At 37.6% G+C, this 25,958-nt stretch overlaps 1 protein-coding gene across 1 annotated transcript in view; it reads left to right on the forward strand.

Moving 5' to 3' along the window:
• Positions 1–25,958, forward strand: part of COL25A1 (collagen type XXV alpha 1 chain) — a 309,062-nt gene that overhangs the window by 178,340 nt on the left and 104,764 nt on the right. Inside the window, exon 5 of the mRNA XM_040606854.1 lies at positions 18,327–18,344. Within this exon, the coding sequence (XP_040462788.1) occupies positions 18,327–18,344 (18 nt within the window). The remainder of the gene's footprint in view (positions 1–18,326; positions 18,345–25,958) is intronic.

The following is a 25,958-nucleotide window of genomic DNA, read 5'->3' on the forward strand; positions in this document are numbered from 1 at the left end:
TACTAGGGTGCTGTTTGGACTGCCCTTGTTTTTTGTATTCTCAGCTACATGTGTGCATATTAAAATCAGGATTAGTTAAAGCATTTTCTGAACGCAAACGTACTTGTCTGGTAGGAAGGATTTATACAAGCAGTGTGGAATGTCAGTTGCAAGTTTGTTTCCATGACTGTGTAGGATACAGATCATAAATCATCCTTAGAAAAAGTTTATTTTGTTCTTTTTTTTTTTTCCTTTTTTCTCCTCTCTCTGGCTTAAGGTAAAACAATTAACATTTATTGGTTTTGCAAATACTGAGATCTGCATAGTGCTGATAATCTAACAGAGGACCACTGAGTTAAGAATTCTTTTTGGATTATTTTATACATGTTCACAGTAGCTATTTCCAGTATAAACTAGAGGAATTTAACCCTTTGCTGCTTTGCTTCACAAAAGGAGCATAATGGAAAAACAATCATGCACATGAGCACTCATCAGTTGAAAAGACTATTAAGTCTTTAATGTAGAAATCAGTTTCTTGCTGCTACATAATATTCTTACCAAAATAAACTGCTGTTTGCTTTGGTTTGGAAGGCTGGAATTCTTAGCAAGTGAAGTAATGCCAGAAAAAAATTGAAAATTTTTAAAAGTCACGCTATTCTTTCTGTAACAGTTCCTTGTTTTACCAGATCAATTGCAACTAAGATAAACAAAGGTAAGGGCAGAGTCTTCTACTTTTCTTCATGCTGAGCAGCAGTTACTCAGAGAAGCAATCCCCAAAAGAAGTAGTACTTACTATGAGAGGGCAAGGTAGAACTGGGAGCCATGCGAAGAAAAAATCAGGAGGCAAATTGTGGGTGCTAAGGAAGTTCTTTATTTCCTGGTACACAGATTTTTTTGTGAATCGGAAGCTGCATCGCTGTATTGGAGTTTAAGGCTTACATTCAAATTCATATTTTAGTTCAGTAGTATTAGACATGTATATTGAGGTTTTTGGCCTCCAGCAGTTGGAACGATCTCAGTTTGCCATTTGCAGTTAGTTTCACTGGGTGACGTTAACAAAGGTACAGTATTTTTCTATAGCTGAGAGTGAAGGTTGAAAGGAAGTGCTCCAAAAGCACCAAGAGTTAGCAGACAGGCAGTTCAGGAACTTCTGTCATGCATAACGTAGTATTTGCATACCCAGTCACTATGAAAGTTCAAGTTGAGGTTCTTTTTCTTAATCAAAACACTCTTGAGTGAGGCCTGTGGTTTTCCTTCAGGTAGTCTGACTGATTAGCCCATCTCCGAAGGGAAAGTGACCTCAGCGTTTCCACTTCCAGCTGTGTGGATCAATTACCCTGATTTTTTAAAATCTACTCTGCATGTGATAGGAGATCTCTCATTTTAGTTCTCTGCCCTTAGAGTATGTAAAGTGTAATCTGGTATTGCCATCACACGCATATTGTTTCTCCCTAGCTGGGAATACAAAGAAACACACTTTTGTTCTTCGTGCTGTCACCAGCTACTGCAAAACTCTTTCTATAATCTTGAAAACCAGTTATGTCAGAAGAAAGCAATGAGTATGTTTTATTTGGATGTATTCATGTGTGGATCCCCAAAACTTAAAAGAATAGTCTAGAGATTTTGAGATTAAACGAACTAATGAGATTGGTAAATGCTTGAGTATTTTTAAAGTTGTTTCACTGAACTATATTTTGTCTTTGGATTCACCTGTTCAGCTCTGGTGAATTTCAATTTAACTTGCATAATTTGACTGAAATTAGAAAACAAGTGAGAGGAGTGTATGATTTGTTAGAGTATGGCTCAGAAAGGCACAGGAATGTAATATTTGCATTTGCAAGTTTTCTTGGCTCTGGGGGTAGCCCATATTCTGTACTGTAGGTCGATCTGATTTCAATAACTTTTGGTTTTTTGGCTAAATGTTTTCTCGGTTGAGTTTGCCTGTTTCTGCTTGTGCAGCAGTTCTGAAGGCAGAAAACTTACTCTCTGACTGTGCAATGATACACCAGCTCTACTTAGAGTTAAAAGGGGATTTCAGAATCAAAGTAGAAAAATCTCTGAATTTCTTTCTGGATAGGCAAGCTTCAAAAAGCAGATGTACGAGTATGGAGAAACTTAGTAGTTTTTCCTAAATAGCTTGAGGGGGTGAAACGAGCAGCAACTCAACAGCAAGATTTTGCAGAGATGAGCTTTTGTTCTCCAATGTAAAAAAAAAACAACCACCACCTCCCCCCAAAAAAACCCACCAAAAAAACCCAAAACCAAACCCAACCAAATAAAGAAAAACACACACAAAAGAAATTCTACTTCTTTTCACATACATTTCAAAAATGCATAAATGGAATTTGCCATGAAAGAAAAAGTTATCGGAAGTTTTTTTGGAAGTTGGACCTGCATATGTCTTTTCACCTACAAAAAAAAAAAAGAAAGAACTGCAGAAGTAGTCTGAAGTAACATTGCTGCTGAGGATCTGAATTAAAATTACAGGATTCTTCTAGCATCCTCTCAGTAGTCTCTCTCGAGCCAGTTACGAGCAAACAAAATTCCCTTTAGACACTCCATCTAGCTGGTGAATATATGGCTCCAGGCTTTCCCCTTCATGGCTGCTTTATTGTATTGATTCATTCTTGAGTGAGTCTCTTCTCTTCCTCCTCTGTGACTTGCTCCAATTCCTTACCCAGCAATATAGTTTCTAGGTCCCTCAAATCTTTTGGCAGCCAATATAATGTTACAACTACACTCTTTCAATCATCTGCTTGCTTCTGATAACACTTTTTTCTCCCCTCTCCCTCTCCCTCTCCCTCTCCCTCTCCCTCTCCCTCTCCCTCTCCCTCTCCCTCTCCCTCTCCCTCTCCCTCTCCCTCTCCCTCTCCCTCTCCCTCTCCCTCTCCCTCTCCCTCTCCCTCTCCCTCTCCCTCTCCCTCTCCCTCTCCCTCTCCCTCTCCCTCTCCCTCTCCCTCTCCCTCTCCCTCTCCCTCTCCCTCTCCCTCTCCCTCTCCCCATTTTCTCCCTTTTTAAACCCTTTTATGTTTCTTCTTGAGTGAAATATTTGAAAGCAGAAAGTTCTTAAGTTTTCCCAATATTCTCATAAAAATACTAGCACCAACAGAAGAGTTATCCTATCTCAAACATTATCTCCTACCCAGACACTATTCATTGTCATTTTCCAGGCATGACTGACACCTGGGCTTACAATAAAGAACACCCAACTTCTCCTCTCGCTCCTCTTCCTCATCCTCCACACTCATGTGAACGGGTCAACCTGCTATTTTCAACCTTGTCATAAACTTCCGAATGTTACACTTTAGGTTTAAATTGCAGTGTCCAGTGTTTTGCTTGAAAGGCCGTTAGGACTGTGGTTTGACGTCAGTGGGACAGGACATTAAGGCAGTAAATGAGGAAGAAAGAATGAAAAAGGTTGTAGTGCATCCCCAAATACTGATTTATTTCCTGGAATGAAATAATCTTTTAGAGTTTGCTTCATACAGGTTTTTTTCATAATGATTTATGCTTTTTGAGAATTTACTGGTTCCAAGTAATTTTGGAGGGGACAGAATTTTATGTGGTACCATTAACTTTTGATGAATGATTTAGGTTATAGTGTGTTTAAGACAACAGTGGTGTCTTTAAACTAGCTGCGTGTATATTTGTGCCTTTTAAATCTAGTAGGTACATGACAGAACTATCTGAATGGGCTTGCGTGTGCAGAATTTTATATTCCAGTTATTTGAGCACATTTGGCAGTGCATAGCTGAAAACACCTGCTTTGGAGTTTAAGTTTTAATGCAGTGCATCCGCACCATTGTTTTTTTCTCATCTTGTATCCCAGTTGGAAATAATGCATTTTTGGACTAGGACTAGGTATGAACGCTGGCATTTTGGTTATCCTTGAATTCTTCAAACAAAGTTTTCTTTGACCCCATGATAGACCAAAGAGATTGGGTGTTTTATCTACATTTTTATCTATTTATGAACACTTTCTTACTTTGGCTTTTAGGTTTTTTTATCTTTTAAGGCGTTTGCAACTGTTCTCCTCTTTTTTTGGAGATGTATCCACTCTGATTGATCTCTTTTGTTGTAAGTCGAAAGGAAAGTATCTCTATGGCAGCTGTATGGTGGTTTTTTTCATTCCCTGGGAGCCCCATTCAAAATATGTGCCTCTGTAGGCAGATAAAAGGAACGTGATGCTCAGGTTCTTCTATCCTAATGGAACAAAAATCAATTTACATAACAGCTCTTGAGTTTTGGTAATCTTCTAAAGCTGATGGTTCCACCGAGGGAAGGTCAAAAATTGGCTTCTGAAGGTTAGTTCTCTATGATACTGTGTTATTTACCAAACAACTGTATTTTTTTTTTCTTAGCGGACTTCATTCCCCCTGAAAAGAGAAAATTTCTACAAACCAAAAAAGAAATTTACTAAAAGAAGCATAATGGTTTGGTTTTTTGTTTTATTTTTATTATTCTGTAAAGCCATCAAACAGGTAACAAGAAAGATTGTTCTTTAGTAGGGTTTCAGTGAGCAAATGGATTCATTTCCATGGTGGTGTAAGGAGACAGATTCTTCAGAATTATTCCAGGAGAACAAAAATCTAATTCATCAAAGTCATCGTGCCACAGCTGTTACAACAATCTATCTCCCGCTGAATGCTAGCCAGCTAATTTTTGAGAAGTGACATTTTTTCACAGTTTATTGTTTTCTCATCAACATGGCACCAACCACATCAAATATATTCACACAGTGATGTTGGCGTTGATGAATTAGCCATGTGCTTTCTATTTACAGATACAGGAGTTTCAATTTCTTCAGGAGAAACTTCGTTCTTTTAGGTAGAATGTAAATTTCTTCCTGCTCTGTGTGTATGTTGTCTGTGTTCAAGTACTTGTTAAGCTATACAGGAATTCAGTAGCATAATGAGGTATTTTTATGGAAACACGTAGTTCTGCAACCTATTGCAAGGCTGTTTTTATGGATGGGTGAAGCATATGGGGGTAAGCACTTTAAGATCACAATTTCAAAACAGTTTATTTTTTAACAGCAGGCAGTTACAATGTGCTGTTTCTCAATTCACTGTACCATATATGATTTGCCAAGTTTAGGCAGGTTCATTTTACAATTTTCTTTTTTTTTTTTTTTTTTTTTTTTTTCTTCTGAAGAAGTACCCGAGTATCGGTTAGGTATTTCATACTTGGAGTTTTGATCTACGGTAAACAGTGTTAGACAGTGATAAATAATCTGTTTAAAATGAATGAAAACAAAACAGAGTCCACATGACTCCTTTCTTTACTGTAACTTGAGCTATGTTGCTTTTACTCTTTCTAGGGTCAACAGTAGTTTCCCTTTGCAGTAATTTGTCATACAGATATGACTGTACAAATGTTGCAGATGCTGGTGAGATGTACAGGCTACAAGGAGAAAAACAATGTCTGTCTGGAAATAATCTTCTTGCTAGCCTGATGTATGGAAGACAACAAAGTGCTTCACAGTTTGGGGTTCACAGCCATACTTGGCCCTTTTCTCCTATATATTTGTGATGTGTGCGATGTTGGCCATGATAAATAGAAGGATGTCTGCCTACAGTCTTTTAGAAGAGTTCATTCCAACTTATATCTGCCCAGTTTTTTCTCATGGTTTTTTAGACATATGTATTTCAGCAGGAAGGGCAGTCATAGTTCTCAGATACTCAAAAATGCATCTGCACCACAAGAAACTGCCTGTCAGATTTCCTGCATAAACTATAAAAATAAAAAGTATCTCGGCAATTATTTTTCGGCCGTGAAATATGCTTTTGAAAAGCTGTGACTATAATTTTTCTTGCATAGAACTCTTTGTACTCCCTTATTGTTACCATATGCAGTGCTTTTTTTGTAGTTCAGCCACTCTGAATAGCCAAACTCTGAACAATTTTTCTTTCTTCAAATCGCCTGCTCCTAGACATAACCAGTCCATCTTATGACTGCAAAGGAGCTATTAGAGTATTCAGACTGCATGTAGGGCTCCCAGCTGGGAATCTTGTAATCTAGGGTGATATTGCCCCAAGGAAAAGTTTGGAAAATGTACCTGGCATTTCTGGTTTATTTTGGAATCTTTAAAACTGTCCCTCACTTTCTATCTTGTTCCATCATCGATGATTTCTGTCACCTAACTTAGGCTAATATAGGAACCAGAACCACTTCATGAAATTCATAACTTCAGTTGCATGTCCTTTTGTTTTTTGAAATTCAAAGAAATTAAAAAGTATGGAAAAATGCAAACCTTTTCTGTAACAAGAACAGCAAAATGCATGTAATATTCCTGCCAGTTATGCTTGGCAGCTTACTATTAGCATTGGCTTATTGCTTCAGATGTGCATGCTGCATATTTCTCTGTACTGAAGGCACTACACTTGACAGGTGGTTAAAAATATAAATTGGAATAACTTCTGTTTACCTTTATGCTCATGAACTGAAATCTCAATACTGAGAGCCTACTCTAGGCATGGTGTAGCTTTTCTGGCTGATGGAGGTATAGCCTGGAGACTTAATCATGGTGCTGCTATTCTTCATTCTCCAGGTTTTATCAGGACCTTGCTTCTGAGTCACTTTGGTGTTTCCAAGGCATGTTTGAGATCCTTATTAGCTTTTTAAAGGCAATTTTGCAAGGGTTTTTGATGAGTTAATGGCTTGCAACCTAATGAGAGATTATTGGATTTACAGGATGAGGCTATTAAAGGCTTAAAAATGCCCCCCACCCTCACCGCCCCCCACCCCAAAAAACCTAAAAAAAATCCCCAAAATACCAATGTGATGGATTGGGGAGCAGTTGTAGTTCAATTCTTGAATTAATTTGAATCACTATTTTGCATGAGTCTAGGAGAAGCAAGATGTTGCTTCTGAAGGCTGAATGAGATGAAGTCTCTAGCAGTTCAGATGGAATCTGTAAGCTCCTGGTCAAGAAGATCGAGCAGCTGAACAGTGCTGTGAATTTTTTGAATTTTTTTTAAAAAAACCCGACTTCATTTAAAACTAAATTCCTACCTTGGAATACATTTATACTTATTTTGCAATCTCCAGGTGATGATCCATCTAGTTGAGTTTTATGTCTCAGGTAGTAGCTCATGTGAATTGCTTGAGGGCAGAATTCAGGAAATCCTGAAATGGACTTCTTAGAAAGAATGTTGTAGTACTTCATTTGTCTTTGTCAGTAATTTTGCTTCATGTGGTAAGGGGTTTTAGACAGCAGGCTCAGCTCACCTTTCTTTCACTCTTGTAGAACATTCTTTTCACAGAAGAGTTTTCTCCAGCCCAAATGATCTGTATTATTTGGGTTTTTTTGCAGTAATATCCTGATTGCTGGCCAGAGAGACTTGTTGCAGGTTGATTTAGTGTACTTTTTTCTCCCAGGCTTGGAGCAAGTGACTTCTGTACCTGGGCTGTTCTCTCACGTTGTTCTTAACGGCAATCATTTCCATTCATTTTTTGAAAAAGAACCAATAATATTTCATCAGTAGGAGAAATTTAGCTAGCTGACGAGCTTATCTTACTCATTGCCCTTATAAATTCTAAACCAAAACTTCACTAAAAAGAAATCTCGTCAGACTTGCTAGGAATTATATATCCTTGCTAGGAATGCTACACTACATCTAATTAAAGTAAGCCTTGATAAACCTGTCATTAACCAAAGGAGAGAAAAAGGCAGACATGGAGATTCATCATTTTAACGGTGTTGTGATGAGGAAACCTGACAGTTGTGTGGTTTTAAACTTCTATCAATCTTGAACTAAAATAGGTGGTTTGAAAAGGCAATGTTTCATCTTTCACCTTACCTGAGTTTAGTGGGGTTGCAAACCTGCTGTCTGAGAGAGATTTCCTTTCTTTTCCCACACATAGGTATTTTAAAATTCAGTCTGACACAGTAATGGGCATGCAGCTCATACAGCGGCTGTAAAGCTAGATTCCTGCGTTCTTCTGAATCTCCTATTGTATATGGATTGACATAAGAGATTTCCAAGCAGTTGCAAGTACCAATTTAACAATTCAGCTTACTATAAGTTTTTTAGAAATGTGGAATAATTTAGTCAATTTTATCAGGGTAAGAATTTCTGAATTCTAAAATGCTGCTGTGAGAGTCTAAATTAGTGTATCTTAAGACTGCCAAATGTGTGATCTAAAAATTTACTGGGGGACACTTTAAAATGTTGGGGGTTTATTTATTAACAACTGAGTGCTGAACCACACACCTATTAAAATCAATCAGAAAATGCACTTTTAATTCAGTGCATTATAAACTGAGTCCAGAAAAGACTTGAATACTGGCCAACTTCAGCTACAGCATTGTTATGTCTCATTAGCTTTATTTGTTGGGCCAACACTGGCCATGAGAAATGTTGAAATAACCTCGGCCACTTATTCGTGCCATGAAGTTCCAGTAAATTGAAATACAGTCTACCCTGGTGTCACTGGGATTCTGTTCAGTTTTCTGTATTCATACCTCTCTCTAAGATGCAGGTGTTTCTATATTAATTTTGTGTTTGTGGAGCATTTGAGATACCTATGGTCTGCACTGGGGGAGAGATGATTTTTTTTTTTGCCAAAATACTTGATTTCACACCAAATAATTGGTAAATACAGAGAGTTGCCAAAGTCTGAGAAGTCATTAACATTTGGAGATAATGATTGACCTGCTTGTAATTTATTTATACTCAAAACTAGAACTAATTTGCAGTGTCAAAACTTTTCTTCATTTTTTCCACAGAGAAATGTTTACAACATTTCTCTGCATGCTTCCAATTAATATAAAAGCTACAAAAATTATGCATTCTTAAAATATGCCAATCTATTTTATTTTAAAACAAAAAGCCAAACCCCTTCCTTTAGGTAGAGGGTGGTCTGCAACTTATAAAGAAGAAATGACGTCTGTTTTCTGTTTATTATGTATCTCCTGCTTCACAAGTCAGTCTTCTGATGAGCATTCCTTAAATGAAAAGGATCACTGCAGGATGAGTGGAGAACTTAGGAGTAAGAAGACAGGCTGCATCTTCCTTTTTTTCTTCCCTTGGAAGATTTTTTTTTAATCACTTAGTAGATTTCAACATGTGATACCTTTTCTTATCTTCACTTTTCACTTAGTATTTTCTGAAGAAATTAATATTACATTAAAACTGCCTAAAGTAATAATACTGACTATCTTTGTGGTAGGAACACACTCAAGATTTTTGATGCATTTGCTTACGTATTTAATTTCTAATAATCCCTAAAATCCTTAAAATACTTACCTCCAGAGTAACCCATATGTAAAAAGATACTGCTTAGATGAAAAACTACCGATTTTGTATAGCGTTCAAAATCTGACTAAAAATATCTTTCTTTGAGAAATGTTACATTTACAGTCTTCATGAGGAAAAAACCAGACCAAAATGGCACTCATACCCCCCTTACTCCCGTGTGTTGTCTCTGTCCATATTAGGGTTTTTATATAGGTAGGTAGTGCTAAGTAAATAGCTGGGTACTATTTGGAAAAAAAAGCAACATACCGTACAAACACCTTTGGTTTTGGTATCTTGGAAAAAAATGTATGTAATGCTGTAAGTAAATATCTAGTGTCGTGGTTTAACCCCAGCCAGCAACTAAGCACCACGCAGCTGCTCCCTCCCTCCCTTCCTCCACTGGTGGGACAGGGAAGAGAATTAGAAGGGTAAAAGTAGAGAAAACTCATGGTTTGAGATAAAGACAGCTTAATAGGTAAAGCAAAAGCTGTGGACACAAAACGAAACAAGGAATTCATTCACCACTCCCCACGGGCAGGCAGGTGTTCAGCCATCCCCAGGAAGGCAGGGCTCCATCACGCGTAACAGTTACTGGGGAAGTGAAATAACCATCACTCTGAATGTCGCCACCTTCCTCCTTCTTCCCCCAGCATTGTATGTTCAGCATGACACCATATGTATGGAATATCACTTTGGTCAGTTGGGGTCAGCTGTCCTGGCTGTGTCCTCTCCTAAGTGGTTGTGCACCCCCAGCCTGCTCGCTGGTGGGGTGGGTGAGAGGTGGAAAAGGCCTTGGCTCTGTGCAAGCGCTGCTCAGAAGTGACTAAACCACCTGTGTTACCAGTGCGATTTTCAGCACAAATCCAAACAACAGTCCTGTACCTAGTTACTGTGAAGAAAACTAACAATATCCCAGCCAAAACTGACACATCCAGTAACAGCATACATTTAGAAATGGTAGTGGAAACCTAAAAAGGGAATGCGTAGCCCAGAAGAATCATTTTCAATACCATGTGTCGTATCTACAGTAAGCAAACAAACAGTGTACGTGTCTGTTGCATAAACCTAATCATCCCCCTGCCTTTCATGATACATTGTCTTGTCTAGTTTTCTAAATTTTTTTATGGGCATGGCGTTATAGAAGACTATATATTTGGTACTTGTCAAAAATTACTAATCTGTAGTAGCTGTAATTTAGAGAACAAAGCAGAAAGTAGTTTGAACTATATAGTGCAGCTCTGGAAACAATCAAGTTTAAGTCAAAGACAGGCTATAGTTTAAGTTTTTCTTTCAGAATGAATAAAAATATCTTTATTTTGTGAGACTTCCAGTGCAATCATGTAATGAATTTCAATATATATTGCCTCATGTTGGATTTTTCTCAGTACATCCTGAAGTATCCTTACGTACTCTTTCAGCTTATCTCTCTTAACCAGCCTGTATCAGTTCTGGAAATTCTTATTGTTTCCATTTTTGAAAAGTGTTTTTTCTATCTTTCCAACACTAGAAAGAAGTAATTGAGAAAAGAAGGAAATGACCATGTTTTGCCTTAAAAGATTTAGTATTTTTATAATGAAATAATAATATTAATTTTCACAGTAGTGATCTCTTATCTTCAGGGGTATTTTTTTTCTCCTGTAGGGCAGTATGTCTCAAGCAAATTTCTCTTTCTTATTCTAAAAAGCAAGTCCCAGAAGCCTTTCCCAGACTTCAGACCAAATACTCTTGATACGAATGGAATCATAGGGAAAATACCTGTTATTTCCCATTGTGTGCAGGAGCTTCTCTTCAGACAACTGGGAATTTCTGATTCTTCTTTACTGAGACTCTTCAAGATGCTACACATAGTCCTTTAGTTCAAGTGCAGTAGCTATGTAGCATGGGTAGAGAGTAGGCAAAAATTTAGCAGTAGTTAAAATACCTATCACTGTAAGGGAGTACAAATGGTATTTTTTCCCTATGGTAAAGAAATGTTCCCAGCAAAAAGTGCTTCTACACAAAATACAAGCATTGCTACAGCTGCAAGAGCTTTGGGCTGGTCCCTCTAAGCCAACAATTTGACCCCATGATGAATTTTCCTTCTACAAATACTTGCATAATTCTTTTCTGTATTCATTCATCATAACAATAATTAAATCTTTTGGGCTAAGCTTGCAGCAGACCAAACAGTTCAGTTTAGCTGCTGGCCCACACAGGCCTCTGGGGAACCTTAGATACTTACCATGACCTTACTTTTGAGTGTTTTAACTGGTAATATCTGTAGTTTGCTTTCTAGAAGTATATGTATTCATAGCCAGGCTTCAGCTCAGCCTCCGTTTTTGCACCTGCAACAGACTGTGTGTGTAAATATTACTAGATAAATATCCTGTAGTACAGTGCTAGAAAAATCTGGGAAAGCCAATAACTTGCAGGCATGCTTTGGTTTTTGGGGTGTATAGTACCATATTTAGAAATTTGCTAAATAACTATGAGAAAATTAGTAAGTGCTGTATGTGTGGGATCAAGAGGCACTGAGGAAGCATAATAATCAAAGCTGGCTTGTTAATGCACTGTGAAGTGTTGTTTGCTTTTTTGGATACCAGTGAAGAAGTGTACAGAGATAACATTTGAAGGATATTGTAGGTTATCCCAACAGTCACAAGCTTTCCCAGGACATCAGCACATAAAAAAGGTAGTGGCCATGCAGATAACTAAGATGCTGGTGACCCACTTTACACTCAGTATGTCATCTACTCATGATGTGACAGGACATCACAGTAAGTGCTGGAGGGAAAGAGAGGTAAGGGGGTTTATTCCTGTAGGGCTTCCCAGGCACAGTAACTTGTTATTGGATCTGACAAGTACATTAGTGCACAGTCTTCTTAGAAAGCCAATAACATACCCCAAATAATGAGTTTCACAGTATGTACATCCAACTGATGTTCTCTTTCCTACCGAGTATGTCTGGAATTCTTGGCAGAGTCCATGATCCAGGCTGGGAGAGGACAGATAGCCAGGGAACGCATTAGACTGATAAGGCATCACTTTTTTATAGTGGTTTTATTTTTTTCTTCCTAGCTGGTTGAAGTGACTTATTCATGTGGCTATAGTACCTATTAGCAATAGTCTAGAAGGTAGGAATATGCACTCCTGGGTGAAGGGGTCAGTAGAACCCCTGTCAACCTGATTTAGACTAAGCTATTACACTTCAAATTTTTCTCACAAGCCAAAGTAGTGCTCAAAAAGGAAGCAAAACCCAGCAAAGATAAAATGAATCAACATAAAACCAGCAAATATATGTTCTCTTCTCAACAACAGAGATCCAAATCAAGCAGTGTGAGCTATCAGTTCTAAGGAGCCGTGTGCTTAGGGAGGGCAGTCTTGAGAGGTGCCTGTGAAGCTCCAGGGGGAATGTCTGACTGTAGTGCCAGCATTTAAGAGAAAGGTTCTCTCCAGCAAGTGTAAACTAGTGTCCCTTTTGCACGGGACAAGACCTGAAAGCTCATGGTTTCAGCCTAAAACAGGAATTTAATGGTAGAAACAAGTTCTCTGCCCACTCTTACTCCATTGTCAGTGAAAGGTAACTTCACTCTTCATTTGTCAGAAGACATAGCAATTAAACAGAACATTTAGAATTAATCCAACTTTCTCTAGCCCTCTTCTGTGATCACTTAAATCTGCACTTGATACAGAAGCATTTACTGAGTTACAACAGCTTACATCTTACATTCACGTTAAATCCTTTCTAGAAGTTGCACCCATATAACTAGAATCAGCCTCTGGACTCTGAAAGAAATAAGTGAATTGTAAAGTATCAGTGAAGATAATTCCATGTTTCCCAAGGAATAATAATTAAAAAAAAGCAGGATAAGGCACAGGACTTCTTGACTAAAGTATTGGCAGAAATCGTTAGTACCTCAATGAACTGCATGAGCTGAAGTTTCTTATTAACCATCATTATTAATGTTAATTTAAATACAGATCAGTTATGAGATTTTAAGTGTTTGCTCTTTTCATCCTGAAACCATGTAAAAAAAAGGTTCAGTAAATAGGCTAACTATTCTGTTTTCTCAGTTATTTAAAGAAAAATACACAAACCAGATGCATTATTTCATATGTTTGGTTATGTTGTGCCGCTGTGATTTGCCAAACTAACAATTCCTTCATTGCACGTTGGTCCTGTCTTTTGTTAAACACCAGCTATTGCCTGGTTACTTCCCACCATTCTGTTTTTATTAATTCTCTCTTAGGTCTGCTTCTTTTGTTGTTTCTCTTCTGTGTTTCATTCTCAAAATATCTTTAAGGTATTGCATTTAACTGCTGACATAAAGTTACTCATCTTCCAAAGCCCACAGTATTCCCCAAGTCTGTATATTTTCCCTCATCTTCAGTGTTCCTTTGATTTAACTGTTCCATTTTGTTTTGACTTTTGATTATCCCAGGGTCCGATTGGTATGGATGGAAAGCTGGTAGGTGATTTGTTCAAAACCAGTGTAATTTAGGTCTTGCACATATTCCCTCTTCACTTTTGTAATTATTCTGGCTGAAATGTATGTTAATCACATATTAGCTTCCTTCAGCATAACTTACTTCAACCTCAGTAGCATAGATTTTTTATGAACTGCTGAAAAGCCACTTCAGTCTTTTGTGTCTACAGAAGTAAATGGAGGTCAGCCATGCTGCTCCTGTTTCCTTATCATTTTCTGTCTGGATTAGATGGGAAGATAGATGTTCTTACTTGGGTGCTCTGTCCAAAGAACACTCCACAAGGGTAGTTTGGTGTTGCCTTTCAAACAGCAGAATATTATTTCTGACCACTTATCTGTGACTCTTGCTGGCTTCCTTTTTCCACAGGTTTTTCATTTTTGTGTTTTAATTTCTCCATCTGGATTTTGTTGGCTGATGAGATCTGAACAGCCCCATGTCTCATTTTAAATCCATTTGTATGCTATCCCAGATATTCTTCAGGGAGATGCTACTTGAATTAAGTTAGAAATAACTTTTTTTATACAAAATATTTTTAAATATATTTGTGTTTATGTATATATTTGTACATTTATGTATTTGGATGTATGAGCCTGGAAGTTTTATGTTCCAGCTCTTTAAAGGTTAAAATCAAGCAAAAGATGTGAAAATCCAGTTTCTTCACTTTCTCATGCTATTGTTTTCACTCCCCCTCTCTTTTTCTTTTCCAAGACAGCCCTTTTCTTCAATACCCTGAATACATCTTTTCCTTTCTGTCCTTTTGCTTGCTATAAGCCCCGTTTCCTTTGCAAGCTCAACCTGTTAACTTGCAGTGTCAGCTTCCATTTTCTTCTCTTAAGACTTTTTCCTCTGCTCCTTGAGGTCTCTTTCTACTGTTAAGTGACTTTTCTGCAATGATTGCAGCCTCCAATCAATAGGCTTTTTCTTTAATCTCCTCTTTTAGCAGATCGATCGCTTACCTGTTGGCTTCAGCTAGACCTGGCTACACCATATGTATTTTCTTTTTCTTTTAATATCGTTTACATATCAGCAGCTAATATTAGGTTAAATTGCTAGGAAGGGATTAACTATCAACCACAGAAGACCTTCCATCATGGTAATTAGAATAGGTTGCCAAACTTAACCCCTTTTTTCCCTGCAAAAGAATGTATTAAGTTGGTAATGTATAGGAATATATAATGGAAAATTGTCCTGAAAATTTTGCTGAGACCTTGACAGATTAGGCAGCTATACCCCCTGTAGTAAGGCAGATTTAAAAATAAACAAATTTTTAAAAAGCAGAAATCAGTAGTAGATAGTCAAGTACGTGAACAATGAACCAGAAGTTCAAAGTAGCATCCACTAAAATACACCTGATCAGTTATTGGTGTTGGGACTGATCTGCACATGCATGCAAAGAGCAGCAGTCAGTTGAAGCTACAACCAGTGAATCAATTTTCAAGTACATAACATGTCTGAATGAAGAGGTGTTCATTAGAAAAAAAACTCGGAGTAATGCTGACTTTTCAGCCTTGAAGAGTTTTCACTCTGATTGTTATCTAAACTGTAGAGAAATACTTCCAGCCAAAATATTTTAATCCACGAGTAACATGCTTTGGGAATAATTTATGCAGCAATGAGCCAGAATGATGTCAGCAATCCTGGAGCCCTTTTGGGCACACAAGAATATTAATTGAGATTGAGCTTGCTCAAATGAGTTATAATATCAGACTGTATTTGTGTTAGAGGGTTTTTTAATGAACACCAAAGTAACTCACAGCTTTATTCCTGATCCTTTCACAACATAGAAAAATGAGAAAAGGCAAAATGAACAATCTCTTTTTCATCTCCGACGCTTTGAATAGTTGTGTGACAATGACCCTTTACAATAAAAAGGTCAGTATGGTGATGCCTCTCTCTACCTGTACCTTTGTAAGCAGAGCTGATGAGCTCCCTATTACAGTGCTTGCTGCATCCTCTGGTTAGTGTCACTTACTAGACCATTAGTGAGAGGGAAAATTATACTGTTAACTGTAGTAGCTAGTAGGGCAAGGAATATCTAAAAGCATATAAAACTATTGAAGGATTGGGAACAACAGACAAAACCAGAAAATAATTACCTTCACTAATACAAAGTTCCTTCTGTGTTCAAGAAGCCAAGAGGATAAAAAATCCTGCTATGAGTACTTTTGTATTCAGCATCTGCATTTACGGTTAAATGCAGGATAATTGCAATAGTGACAGCATATATAAAATAAGAGTAACACAACTACTATATTCCCCATTATCTCATAGTTCTGTTTCCAGGTTTCCTCCCTCTGTATGGCAGACGTGATAAAAAAGTAATTAAAAATGCACAGAAAGAGAAAAAGGTAAACCAGTAATGCTGTTAAGACTGAGAGTAGAAAGTACTTTCACGGGAGCATGATTCCATCCCTGACATTCAATTCAGGATATGTTTGTGTTATGTGTGTACGTCCCTTATATATGTATTTATAGCATGTACCATGTGGACACTTAGTAGCCTACATGTCTAAGTTTGATTGAGGGGAAAAGTGTCAGTTTTCAAAGAATTTTGTTTTATTTATATATTCTATTTATGTGCTTTCTACTGCTTTGAATCAACATTTTGTTGAAACGCTTGGTAATTTACTTTCATTGAAGTGCTTTTTTAACATATATGTCTTGAAGACATTTGGTCAAAATGTACTGCAACTTTGGATATACTTGTGAGACAAACAAATTGTGAGGTTTTATATAAAAGTTTGCATGCATAGGTCTCAGTTTAGTTAATTTATACAATTTAATTGTACAGGCTGCCCAATACTGCATCAGTAAGCAATTTCTGATAATTTTAGCATAAGGTATAGCATGTAATAGCTCAAAAACTGCTGTGATGAGCAGATTGTGGTAAAGTCTGAGTGCTGAGGAGTCCAGTTGTATTCATTAACCTAGTGTGATGTGTAACTTCATAGAACTGACCAATTCAAAAACTTTACTTCATATTAGAACTGGCAAACTTCAGCCAGTTTTTTGTTTGTTTGTTTGTTCTTGTTTGTGTGTGTGTGTGTGTGTGTCTGAAAACCTCTATAGTGCAGAGTTGTTGTAAGGAACTAATACAAAACTGCAGCACCTACAACAAGAAATGCTTTAGGCTGCCTTCAGTGTAAGGATTAGATAGCCACAATAATTCTTTATCTCACCATGATTCCTCTGTAACCTTATGTCTAATATTTCTTATATTTGTTTAAAAAAATCTTTGAAAATTTGCATGTGAATTAAAATATCTTTTTCTGGGTTTTAATTTAGCACAAAAAAATATCTTTTTAATTGGTAAAAAAAGCATTTTTCTTCAGCTGCTTTTCTTGAAGATAGCAGTTCCCTTTTGAAATACTTCCACCCTTCAAAGTCACAAAGAATCACAGAACATCTACAGTTGGAAGGGATCTCTAGAGGTCCTCTGGTCTAACCTCTCTGCTCAAGCAGAGCCATCTAGAGCAGGTTTCCCAGGAACACGTCCAGACGGCTTTTGAATATCTCCAAGGATGGAGACTCCACACTCTCCCTGGGCAACCCAGATCAGTGCTTGATTACCCTCACAGTAAACAGTTTCCTGCTGTTCAGACACAAAAGTTTCAGCTCTTTGTAGTAGTACCTTGTAGCTAAAGTGAAGAGGGTTTTGTAAGACTCATAAGAAGTCTCAATACTCAGTTTCAACAAAAGGTTATGTAGTTTCAGTTCAGAAGCTAAGGTAGCCCTAGGAGTTTCAGAAATTCTCTCTTTATAGGGAGAAATATAGAAATATTTGTCTCTTTCTTACAGTGTGAGTTGATTGTCTGGGTGGTTGTAGTTCATAGTCACAGCTACTATACCATTTTGTAATATAATTCTGCTTCATGCAAATAATTTGTAATGAGTGGACTGGAACATCTGAAGGCTTGCACTGACTTTCCTGGGCTAGGGACCGTAGCGATGGGAAGTCTGCTCTGTAAGGGCTTGCAGCAGCTAGAGATACATCAAACTCCTCACTGTGCAGAGAGACCCTCTCCGTTTGCCAGGAGTGGTCCAAGGATGATGCTGATAAATAAGGGGGAGGAAATGTATCAGCTAACTCTTGGGTAGCTGATAAAGGTTCATTTACTGCTGACTTGATGGTTTAAATATTGGTTTATACTTGGTTAAAACTCTGGTGCTGGCAGCAATGGCAAAAAGACTATTGTTTGCCCAGCAATGCCTTTCCCCAGCTTTTAGACTTTAATCGTTCAACAGGCAATAATGAGCACTTCCTTGAAACTTAGGGGTGAGCCAAAATAGAGGAAAAACACCCAATGCCTACTTCTAAATCAGCTCAGTATCTGTAGATTTTTTCTAATTTGAGAATGATTGAATTGGGTCTTTCTGTAACTTCTAAATTATTCTACCTGAAGTATGAAGTTTCTCAAATGCAGGTTCAATGATGTGTTATTGTAATTTATTTCTGCAATAAGTGAATTGCAAGAAAGTTCATCAATTTGAATTAAAACATTCAAATTCAATATACACTTAAGAGTCCAGAATCTGACTTCAATTTGTTGTTAGAGAGTACTGTAACTTCTTGCTACTATTTAAGGAGTTAATTCTTGTCATAACTTTCCATAACATCATCTTTTTCTTGTTTTTCAGGGTCAGCCTGGTCCTCAAGTAAGTGCCATCTTATTGTCTTACATAGTTTAAAGTTAAAGACAAGGCCCACTAAACTCAGGTTATCTACAAAGTATTTTGATGGGGTTTTTAATCCTAGTGTAATAAGCTAGAAACTGGTAAGCATTGCATAATTCAGTGAGGCAAGTATTTTCCAAGAGAGAAACATCAGCCCCCCCATATGGTTGTCTGAGTTCCCTCAGCTGTTTGACCAGATGGTGGGGTTGACAACATAATACTGAATAAAGCAAATCTCCTAACTATGGCTTGAAACTTTGCCATTTAACTTTAAAGCAAGATAAAATAACTTAACAAATGTGTAGCAAATGTCATACTTCAACTGCTTATTAATCACATGCTAATAATGTTGCTATAATCCAGGCAGCTCTCAGTTATTTTAAATATTTCAATGCTAGCTATATTAATTATATACACTGCTTTGAATTAGTTCTGGTTTATGTAATAGTAGAACTACATAAGGTAGTAAGATAATAAGAACTACTTAAGTATAGTAGAATTACTAATAGAACTACTGTTTAAGAATAGTCGCTTTGGTGAGCTGTAATTGAAGATGTGGAAATCCAGGGACCTAACTTAAGTTCCAAGGTAGAAATAGACCAGCAGAAAGGAAAGATTAGGTATAGCAAAAGTTAAATGTAGATTGTTTGAGTTAAAGAGCAGTATAGAAATGTGGAAAAGCAAGGAAATGGGGGGGGAGCCAATGCCAAAACCAAACTTAGGAAAATCAGCTTCAAAACTCTACCTTTTTGCATACTCAAGATGCATTACGGGAAGTAAATTCTGGTCTGTGGGACCATTTTAGCATGAGTTGCCTGAAGCAGGATTTCTGTGAAGGGTGTTTTATATTGCAGAATCATAATTGAAAATCAAAGCTTCACAACCTTATTGACAGATAATTTTTTTAAGTTAAGATTTTCTTTACAGGAAGCAAGCATTTTCCTCAGACTTTTTTTTTTTTTTTTACTGTCTCTGATCAGCCTTTTCTGTTGAAAAACAATTAGTTATAAACCCTCATCCTGCTCAGTTTGATTACCTAGTATCCTTGCACTGCCAGGCTCTATTTAATAGTGTTATGCAAGTAGCCTGTATGATATTGGAAATGACCACCCCCCCATAGCACTTATATTTCACAGTAGGCTTTTGATGTGTGTCTTACACAAAGAGGTGTCTTCAGCCTCTGTGCTGCTGGGGGTCGATGAAGAGAGAGCTTGTAATTGTGTGTGGCACTCCTGCTCTGAACAAGCTCTGCTGAGGGCCTGAGGCTGTTACTTGAGCCTGTGAGCTGCCCTCTAGTTGATGTTGACTTGTGCTGCCACCCATGTCTCTTCCCTCTGGGCTTGGACCCCCACCTCCCACATTTCAGTTGTTTGGAGAGTGTCTCTTGATTAATTCTTGTAAACAGCTTCTCAGTCTTTAGAGCTCATATCTTTACGTGGAATGCCCTGAGGTAGCTGTAGGCGAAGAACCACGGTGGATATGGCAGCAATCGGTGCTATTGCAGGGGCAGAAAGGCAGAGAAATCCTGCCATGATTGTAAGAGAAGTGGGTGCAAACCATAGGAAAAACCCTCTAATAATCCCCCCCCCCTTCCCCAAATTGTATTAACCTCTGTGCCCTGAACAATTATGCCGAAGGCATGTACAAGCTACTAGGACCCACAGGACTTTGGATGAGTATTCTTATATTCTAACTTCAGTAGTTCCTCTCAGTGGAAATGCTCATCTCTGTGGCAGTGCCATTGTTCTGGGCAAGACTTTCCTAATTTGTTCTGGGCAAGACTTTCCTAATACTGCCTTTTCCCCTTTTCAGCTCATGATGCTCTTATTGAGGCAGGGGTATATGTATGTACCCAGACAATATGACTGGTTGATTGAGTCCAAGAATAATTCTTGCAAGGGCACTGGTGAGGAAGTCATAACAGCAACACAGTCAGAGTAGGATTCAGCTTCAGATCATAACGGCTTGAGACAGAGCAGGAATTGGCCTTAGGTTAAGATGCCTAAACCTAGAAGCTTGTGTGTAGGTGTTGACATGTGAAGTGTCTAAGGACTTCTTGCAGTTAGTGAAGATTGAGTCAATACTCAGTGTACCTACAGACCTCTTCAGCTCATTGTAAACCATCAGGGCTCAATTACATTGCCTGCACACAGGCTTTTTTTTGTTGCATGAGATGATCCAGGGTCTCCAGCCTAGCCTCTGGCTGTTGTATGTACAACGCCTGGAGCTTGTGTTGGACCACTGTTGCATCTGTCAGTCATGGGCAGCTGTCTTGGGTACCTAGGGAACCTCTCACATGATACTAGTTGCACACATTCATGCTTCTTAGCTCCCGATTCTGCTTACAAGAGGCTACTAAATCAAATAACCATTCTGCTGAATTGCTTTCTAGCCTATGTTAACACCTATGTGTCTTAGGGAACTACATGTACGCTGTACATTTAGATGTCTTTCCTCTTAAACTGGAACCCAGATCCAGATAACTTCATGAGACAGCATTTTAAAAATGTTGAAAGCTGTGGTTGAAAATCTTGAGATTTGTAAAGATCATTTTAAAAGTATCAATAGAAAACAGAATCTGTTCACATACAGCTAAAATAAGTTAAACTCCCTCAGTTTCTCATTAAAAAACTGCAGAAATTTCAGCCACCCGTGATTGTCAGTAATTTCCCTGGTCTTAACTGTGACCATGAGAAATCCAAAATGAAAAGTATTGGTGGGTTTGGTTAGTAAGTAAAGGCTTCCTGTCTTCAAAGACCAGCATTGCTATGCTGACAAACGAAGCATTTAGGAAGTTTTTGTTGTCATAGCCAGTAAGTCCACACTAAGATCAAAGACAAATTCTAATCCTTTGTACATTCAGTGTTAATTATTAGCACCTACTCTGCTTTGTTACCGTTTTCAAAAAGTGCACGCTAAATTCACCCAACGCGTACATAATCACTGTGTGCAAATATAAATTCATAACATATCAGTAACACCTCCTATCTTTTTATCTTGGAATTTTTACTGCTTCTTTTCATCAAAAATACATTGCAAAAGATAATTTTGCTTCATATTTTCCTGTTTTAAGTAAAAAGATTTATTACATCTCACAAACGTGGGGTTTTTTTTTTTCAGAAAAGCTCATGGTTCTATTGTATCTCTGAAAGGTAAAGACTATAATCAATAGCTAAGGAATTTCTAGCATAACCTTTAAAAAAATAAAGTGCCTTCAAATGAGTTTGGTTTTCTGTTAGAAAGAAAGCTGTTTCGAACACTGTGTAAACAGAGTTTCTTTGTAGAAGAGCAAGTAATATTTTTTTTAATATTTTTGTTGAAACTTAAATTCCGGCTTTTGACTCACTCCAAAGAATACCTACTTTTTCTTGTTCAGAATGTAAATATATGTTTAGGTTAGCTTGTACCAGAAAGGGTTATTTCCCCAATAAATCTGTACTGTGCATACATGTCCTGTTTAAAATAATGGAAGTATTCACGTTTGTCAAAGAACAGACTTTAGCTTCTAATCTAAAGTTAATTCCATAAGGAACGTACTATCTGGGTAAAGAGAGAAGGCTTGTTATTTTTAACTTTCTTTGTTGTTTAGAAGTAAAGTTCCTATAAATATTAGAAAACAGTGCATTTAGTATTACAGTGAAGGAAGGCAAAATGAGCCTTTACAAAATCCTGCTGAACTAAAACTATTAACAACTGCAAATGTGGGTCAGGGGTGGTGTTTCAGTGTGACTTTGTCTCAGTCAGCCAAGTATTTTATTCTTCATGGCAATATCCTCTCCCTGGCCTATCTCTAGTGCAACATACTTTCTCTCTCATGTCAGCATACATGACCACTCTTTGTGTGGGACTTTGAGATACAGCAGCCCCACAGATGCTTCTCCCTTCTCTTTGGCAGCCATTCAAATCTGCATTAGAAATGGACAAAAATACTGATGATTGATATATGTTTTCATGAGATTCTTGTTTTCCTGTATGTGAGATGTCTGTGGAAGAGATGTTATTTCAGTCCGAAATTTTCCAGTGTTGTGTGCATGATGAAGGGTAACCATAGCAATTCTGGTGACAAATATATGCGTGTGTCTTTTTCACTGTCAAGCTTCAGAGTATGTGACTGGAATATTTTTAATTTCTGATGGCAGAGATTCTGATTCATGGTTGGACAGGCTATTACTGGCTTGTGCTGTCAATAGAGCTGGTGGGAACCATTTTAACTTTTAGTTTTTCAAGGATTGAGAAAAATAGCCAGCAGGACCTAGGCCACAGTTTTGTGGCATTTGGGATGACAGCAGTGTATGTAGGAGGTTTGTTTGTCACTTCCTAGAGAACACTGTGATGGTAGGGGGAATCCTAGACCTTAGGGAAGAGTTGAGTATCTGACAGCAGGAAGGATGGGAAGGGACTTGTGTAAACAAAATGTATTTAATGTCCTTTTGAGTTTCCCTTTCAGTTTTGGTAGTTTGTATAGTCACCTTCATTCCAAGACCTGTTAAATATTCCTCTTGGTTAGCAGATGCCATTCAGTACTGGGGGTTGACGAAGTCAAGTGATCATGGATGTGTTTTGATGGCTTTTTAAGCTATGGGCAAGGTACATAATATGTCCTATTGACTAATGTTGCAAAGTGATCTCTACCTGTCAGACCCTTAAAGCTGGACATGCTTCTTTTGTTCTGATTGCCGTAAACTGAGGTGTAAGCTCCATGTTTCTTGTTCTCAGCAGTTTGCCTTTAGGAACACCTTGAGTTTCTCTACTTGTGTGGAGAATGGGGGAAGGAGGCAAGAAGTACGCTTACGAAGGACAGAATCTGCATAAGGCTGGAGAAATAGTTCATCAGCTTGAGATACACAGTGCAGTAAATTTGCTGCTCCTGAGAGGAGCCCAGTGGTTGTACTCAGGCCATCAGCTGTTCATACCCTAGAGAATGATCTTGTGTGGTGTTGCTGCTTCTAGCAGCTGACAGCCTAAGCTCTTTTGTAAACTTTGATCCTGCTGAAGGATTGTATGACTCAGTTTGAATATGCAAATGCTACTCTGCTTTTGAGCTAGGAGTTGCAGGTCGGATTTTGCTGTCAAACTTTAATTGGTAAGTTAACACCAAACAGGTACAGTCACTGAAATGTTTGTTTCCTAGGCAAATATGGGGTGGCTATCTTTGTTTTCTATATTTGTGTTTGCATCCACACTTTTTTCAGGATGCCATCAGGCCATTATTTCAGGGAAGGTTATGAAATTCTTTCAATAAATTTTAGGCCTTTTAGTTTCTTTTTAATTCCTTATGTAAAACTGTGATTACCTATACAGAAATCAGAATATGACTAAGAAGGTGGGTAAATTCATGGAGGGATGCACTCTATTACTGTGATCTTTCATTTAAAGGGAGCCAAATATAATTTTGCATCCAAAGTTTTGGGTTCAGTTTTTTGTTTCTTCTGAAGTGTCTTCGCTAACATGTAAACAGGGGAAAGAGATACTGCATTGCCCATGTTCTGCCCTAGGTATTAGCGATGTCAGTGAGTGTTGAATACAGAACCTTGATGTCATGTCAAGGCAGGTGCTATAAATTAGGGAGGAAATCTGTTTTCAAAGGGGAATTAACATTTTGTTAGCTTTGGTAAAGAAGGACAAGTACCGAAAGAGAATAAATAACAGGTTTTTGTCTTTTGAAAAAAGTCTTCCTAAATGAGTTTAAAACATTTTGGTTTTAGTTTTGAAGTTTTCATATGCATGCTCTACATCTCCTCCCAACTACTGTCATCAAGTCCAAACTAATTAGTTATGCCTGTGTAAATGAAAATAAGTTTAGATTTAGCCTAGGAGTCTGGGCTCGTAAACAGCAGTAGAAATAGATTAATGTGTTTTTTAAAAAATAATTAGTCTCATCTAATAGCCAGGTAGGCATAGGAAGACAGCCAAACATGGTATGTAAAAGGTATTTTTTTTTAGATAACCTTATAAAAAAGGATATACAAAAAAATGTATAATGAGGCCAAATACTTGATCCCATTGCTGCTAATAACAATTTACTATCAATTTTGAGATCATAAATAAATCTTAACTGTGGTCAACACGTAAACAAACAAGCTTGTACTAAGTTTCATATGTATTTAGCAGGCAGAGCTTCACCATTTGCTTACCATTTTCCTTCCTTTCTAAAGCTGTAGTAGAATTCCTGAACACTATTGAAATTGTGCGGTCTTAGCCCATATTGACTTGTGAACGCAAATGCCATCATCATGGCTTTTCATTTTATGTTAATTGCCAGACTGAACCACATCAGAGAATTTAGGAGGAGAAATCATGCTCAAAACTTGTTAACTGTCTGATGTGTACATAAATGTTTATGACACAAAAGATGCAAGAAATACATCTTTCCAGAAGGAGTTAATGTATTTAATTGTCTTAAAGTATGTTGCTTTCTCAGCTTTGTATGTAATAAAGTAGAAGTTAATTTTGTTAAAAGGAACTAACAACAACAATAAGCACTTCTAAAATATGAAACACTTCAGTTACCCCGATAGACTTTCATACATGTGTAAAGCAGGATAGCTGTGAATATTAAATGCTTTTTCAGCTAAGCAGATGGCATTAGTGAAAATAAGAGGTTTCTTTGCTTTGTGAAGAAGAGACCACAGAATTGAAAATTTAGGCACAAATTGTGCTGGAGTATCAGTTGTACCAAGACTAAGGAAGCACCACACATAAAAGGCTGAGGAGAGTAAGTTCAAGGCATCGACAAGAAAAATTCTTGTAGCATTGGATATTGTGCTCTGCTTCCAACATGTTTTTTTACTGGTCTTTTCCCACCCTTTTGTCAGGATTTTTGAAGGAGCCTCTGGTGGCAGATTAATGACTTCCTTACAGTACCCTGATAAGTGAACTTGGTCGGAGGTAATTGGACTTGTTAGAGCTCTGTTCATCTAATGTTAGACGCCTGAAGCGGAGGCCAGACTCCTACACCAACTGTGCTACTGTGTTATTTTACCTGCTCTGATAGGCATGCTTTTGAGTTACAATTTCAGTAACTACCTCTGGAAATCTTGTGCTGAAATAACAAGGTGTTCAAATGTTCTGCAGCATTTCCTGGAAATGGTAATTTATTTCTGGTTTTCTTACCTGATTCAGAAAAATGTCAGATTTTAAATCTGTTAATCTAACAATTACCAATTCAATCTAGGTTTTGATTTTCTAGAAGCACAAAAATATGAATAGTCATTGTACAGAATTCTATGGAAAGGGCTCTTCAGGCAAGGTGATGTCAGCTCTGGATGCCCTCATAAAATAAGTTCTGTTGTTATGAAGGTGGCTTCTTTTACTAAACCTGAAGGTCTCCTTCCAGAGCTGCTGCATGCAAGAGATGAAGAAAAGGTGGAAGATGGGGTCTTGGAACAGTTCAAATTGTTTGGCCCAAAACTTTTGGAAGTTGATTCCCTCATTTCATAGTTCACATAGTGACCACTGATGGTACTGTTACTCTGAAAAAACAAGTCTTAGAATAAAAAAAATCATAAAATTAATATATAAAACTCTAAAAGAAAACATGAAGGACAACATTCTGTTTGTAGGGTGTTATTAACTTTTCTTCATGGTGACATCATC

Source organism: Falco naumanni, chromosome 1 (assembly GCF_017639655.2).
Source record: "Falco naumanni isolate bFalNau1 chromosome 1, bFalNau1.pat, whole genome shotgun sequence".
NCBI lineage: Eukaryota > Metazoa > Chordata > Aves > Falconiformes > Falconidae > Falco > Falco naumanni.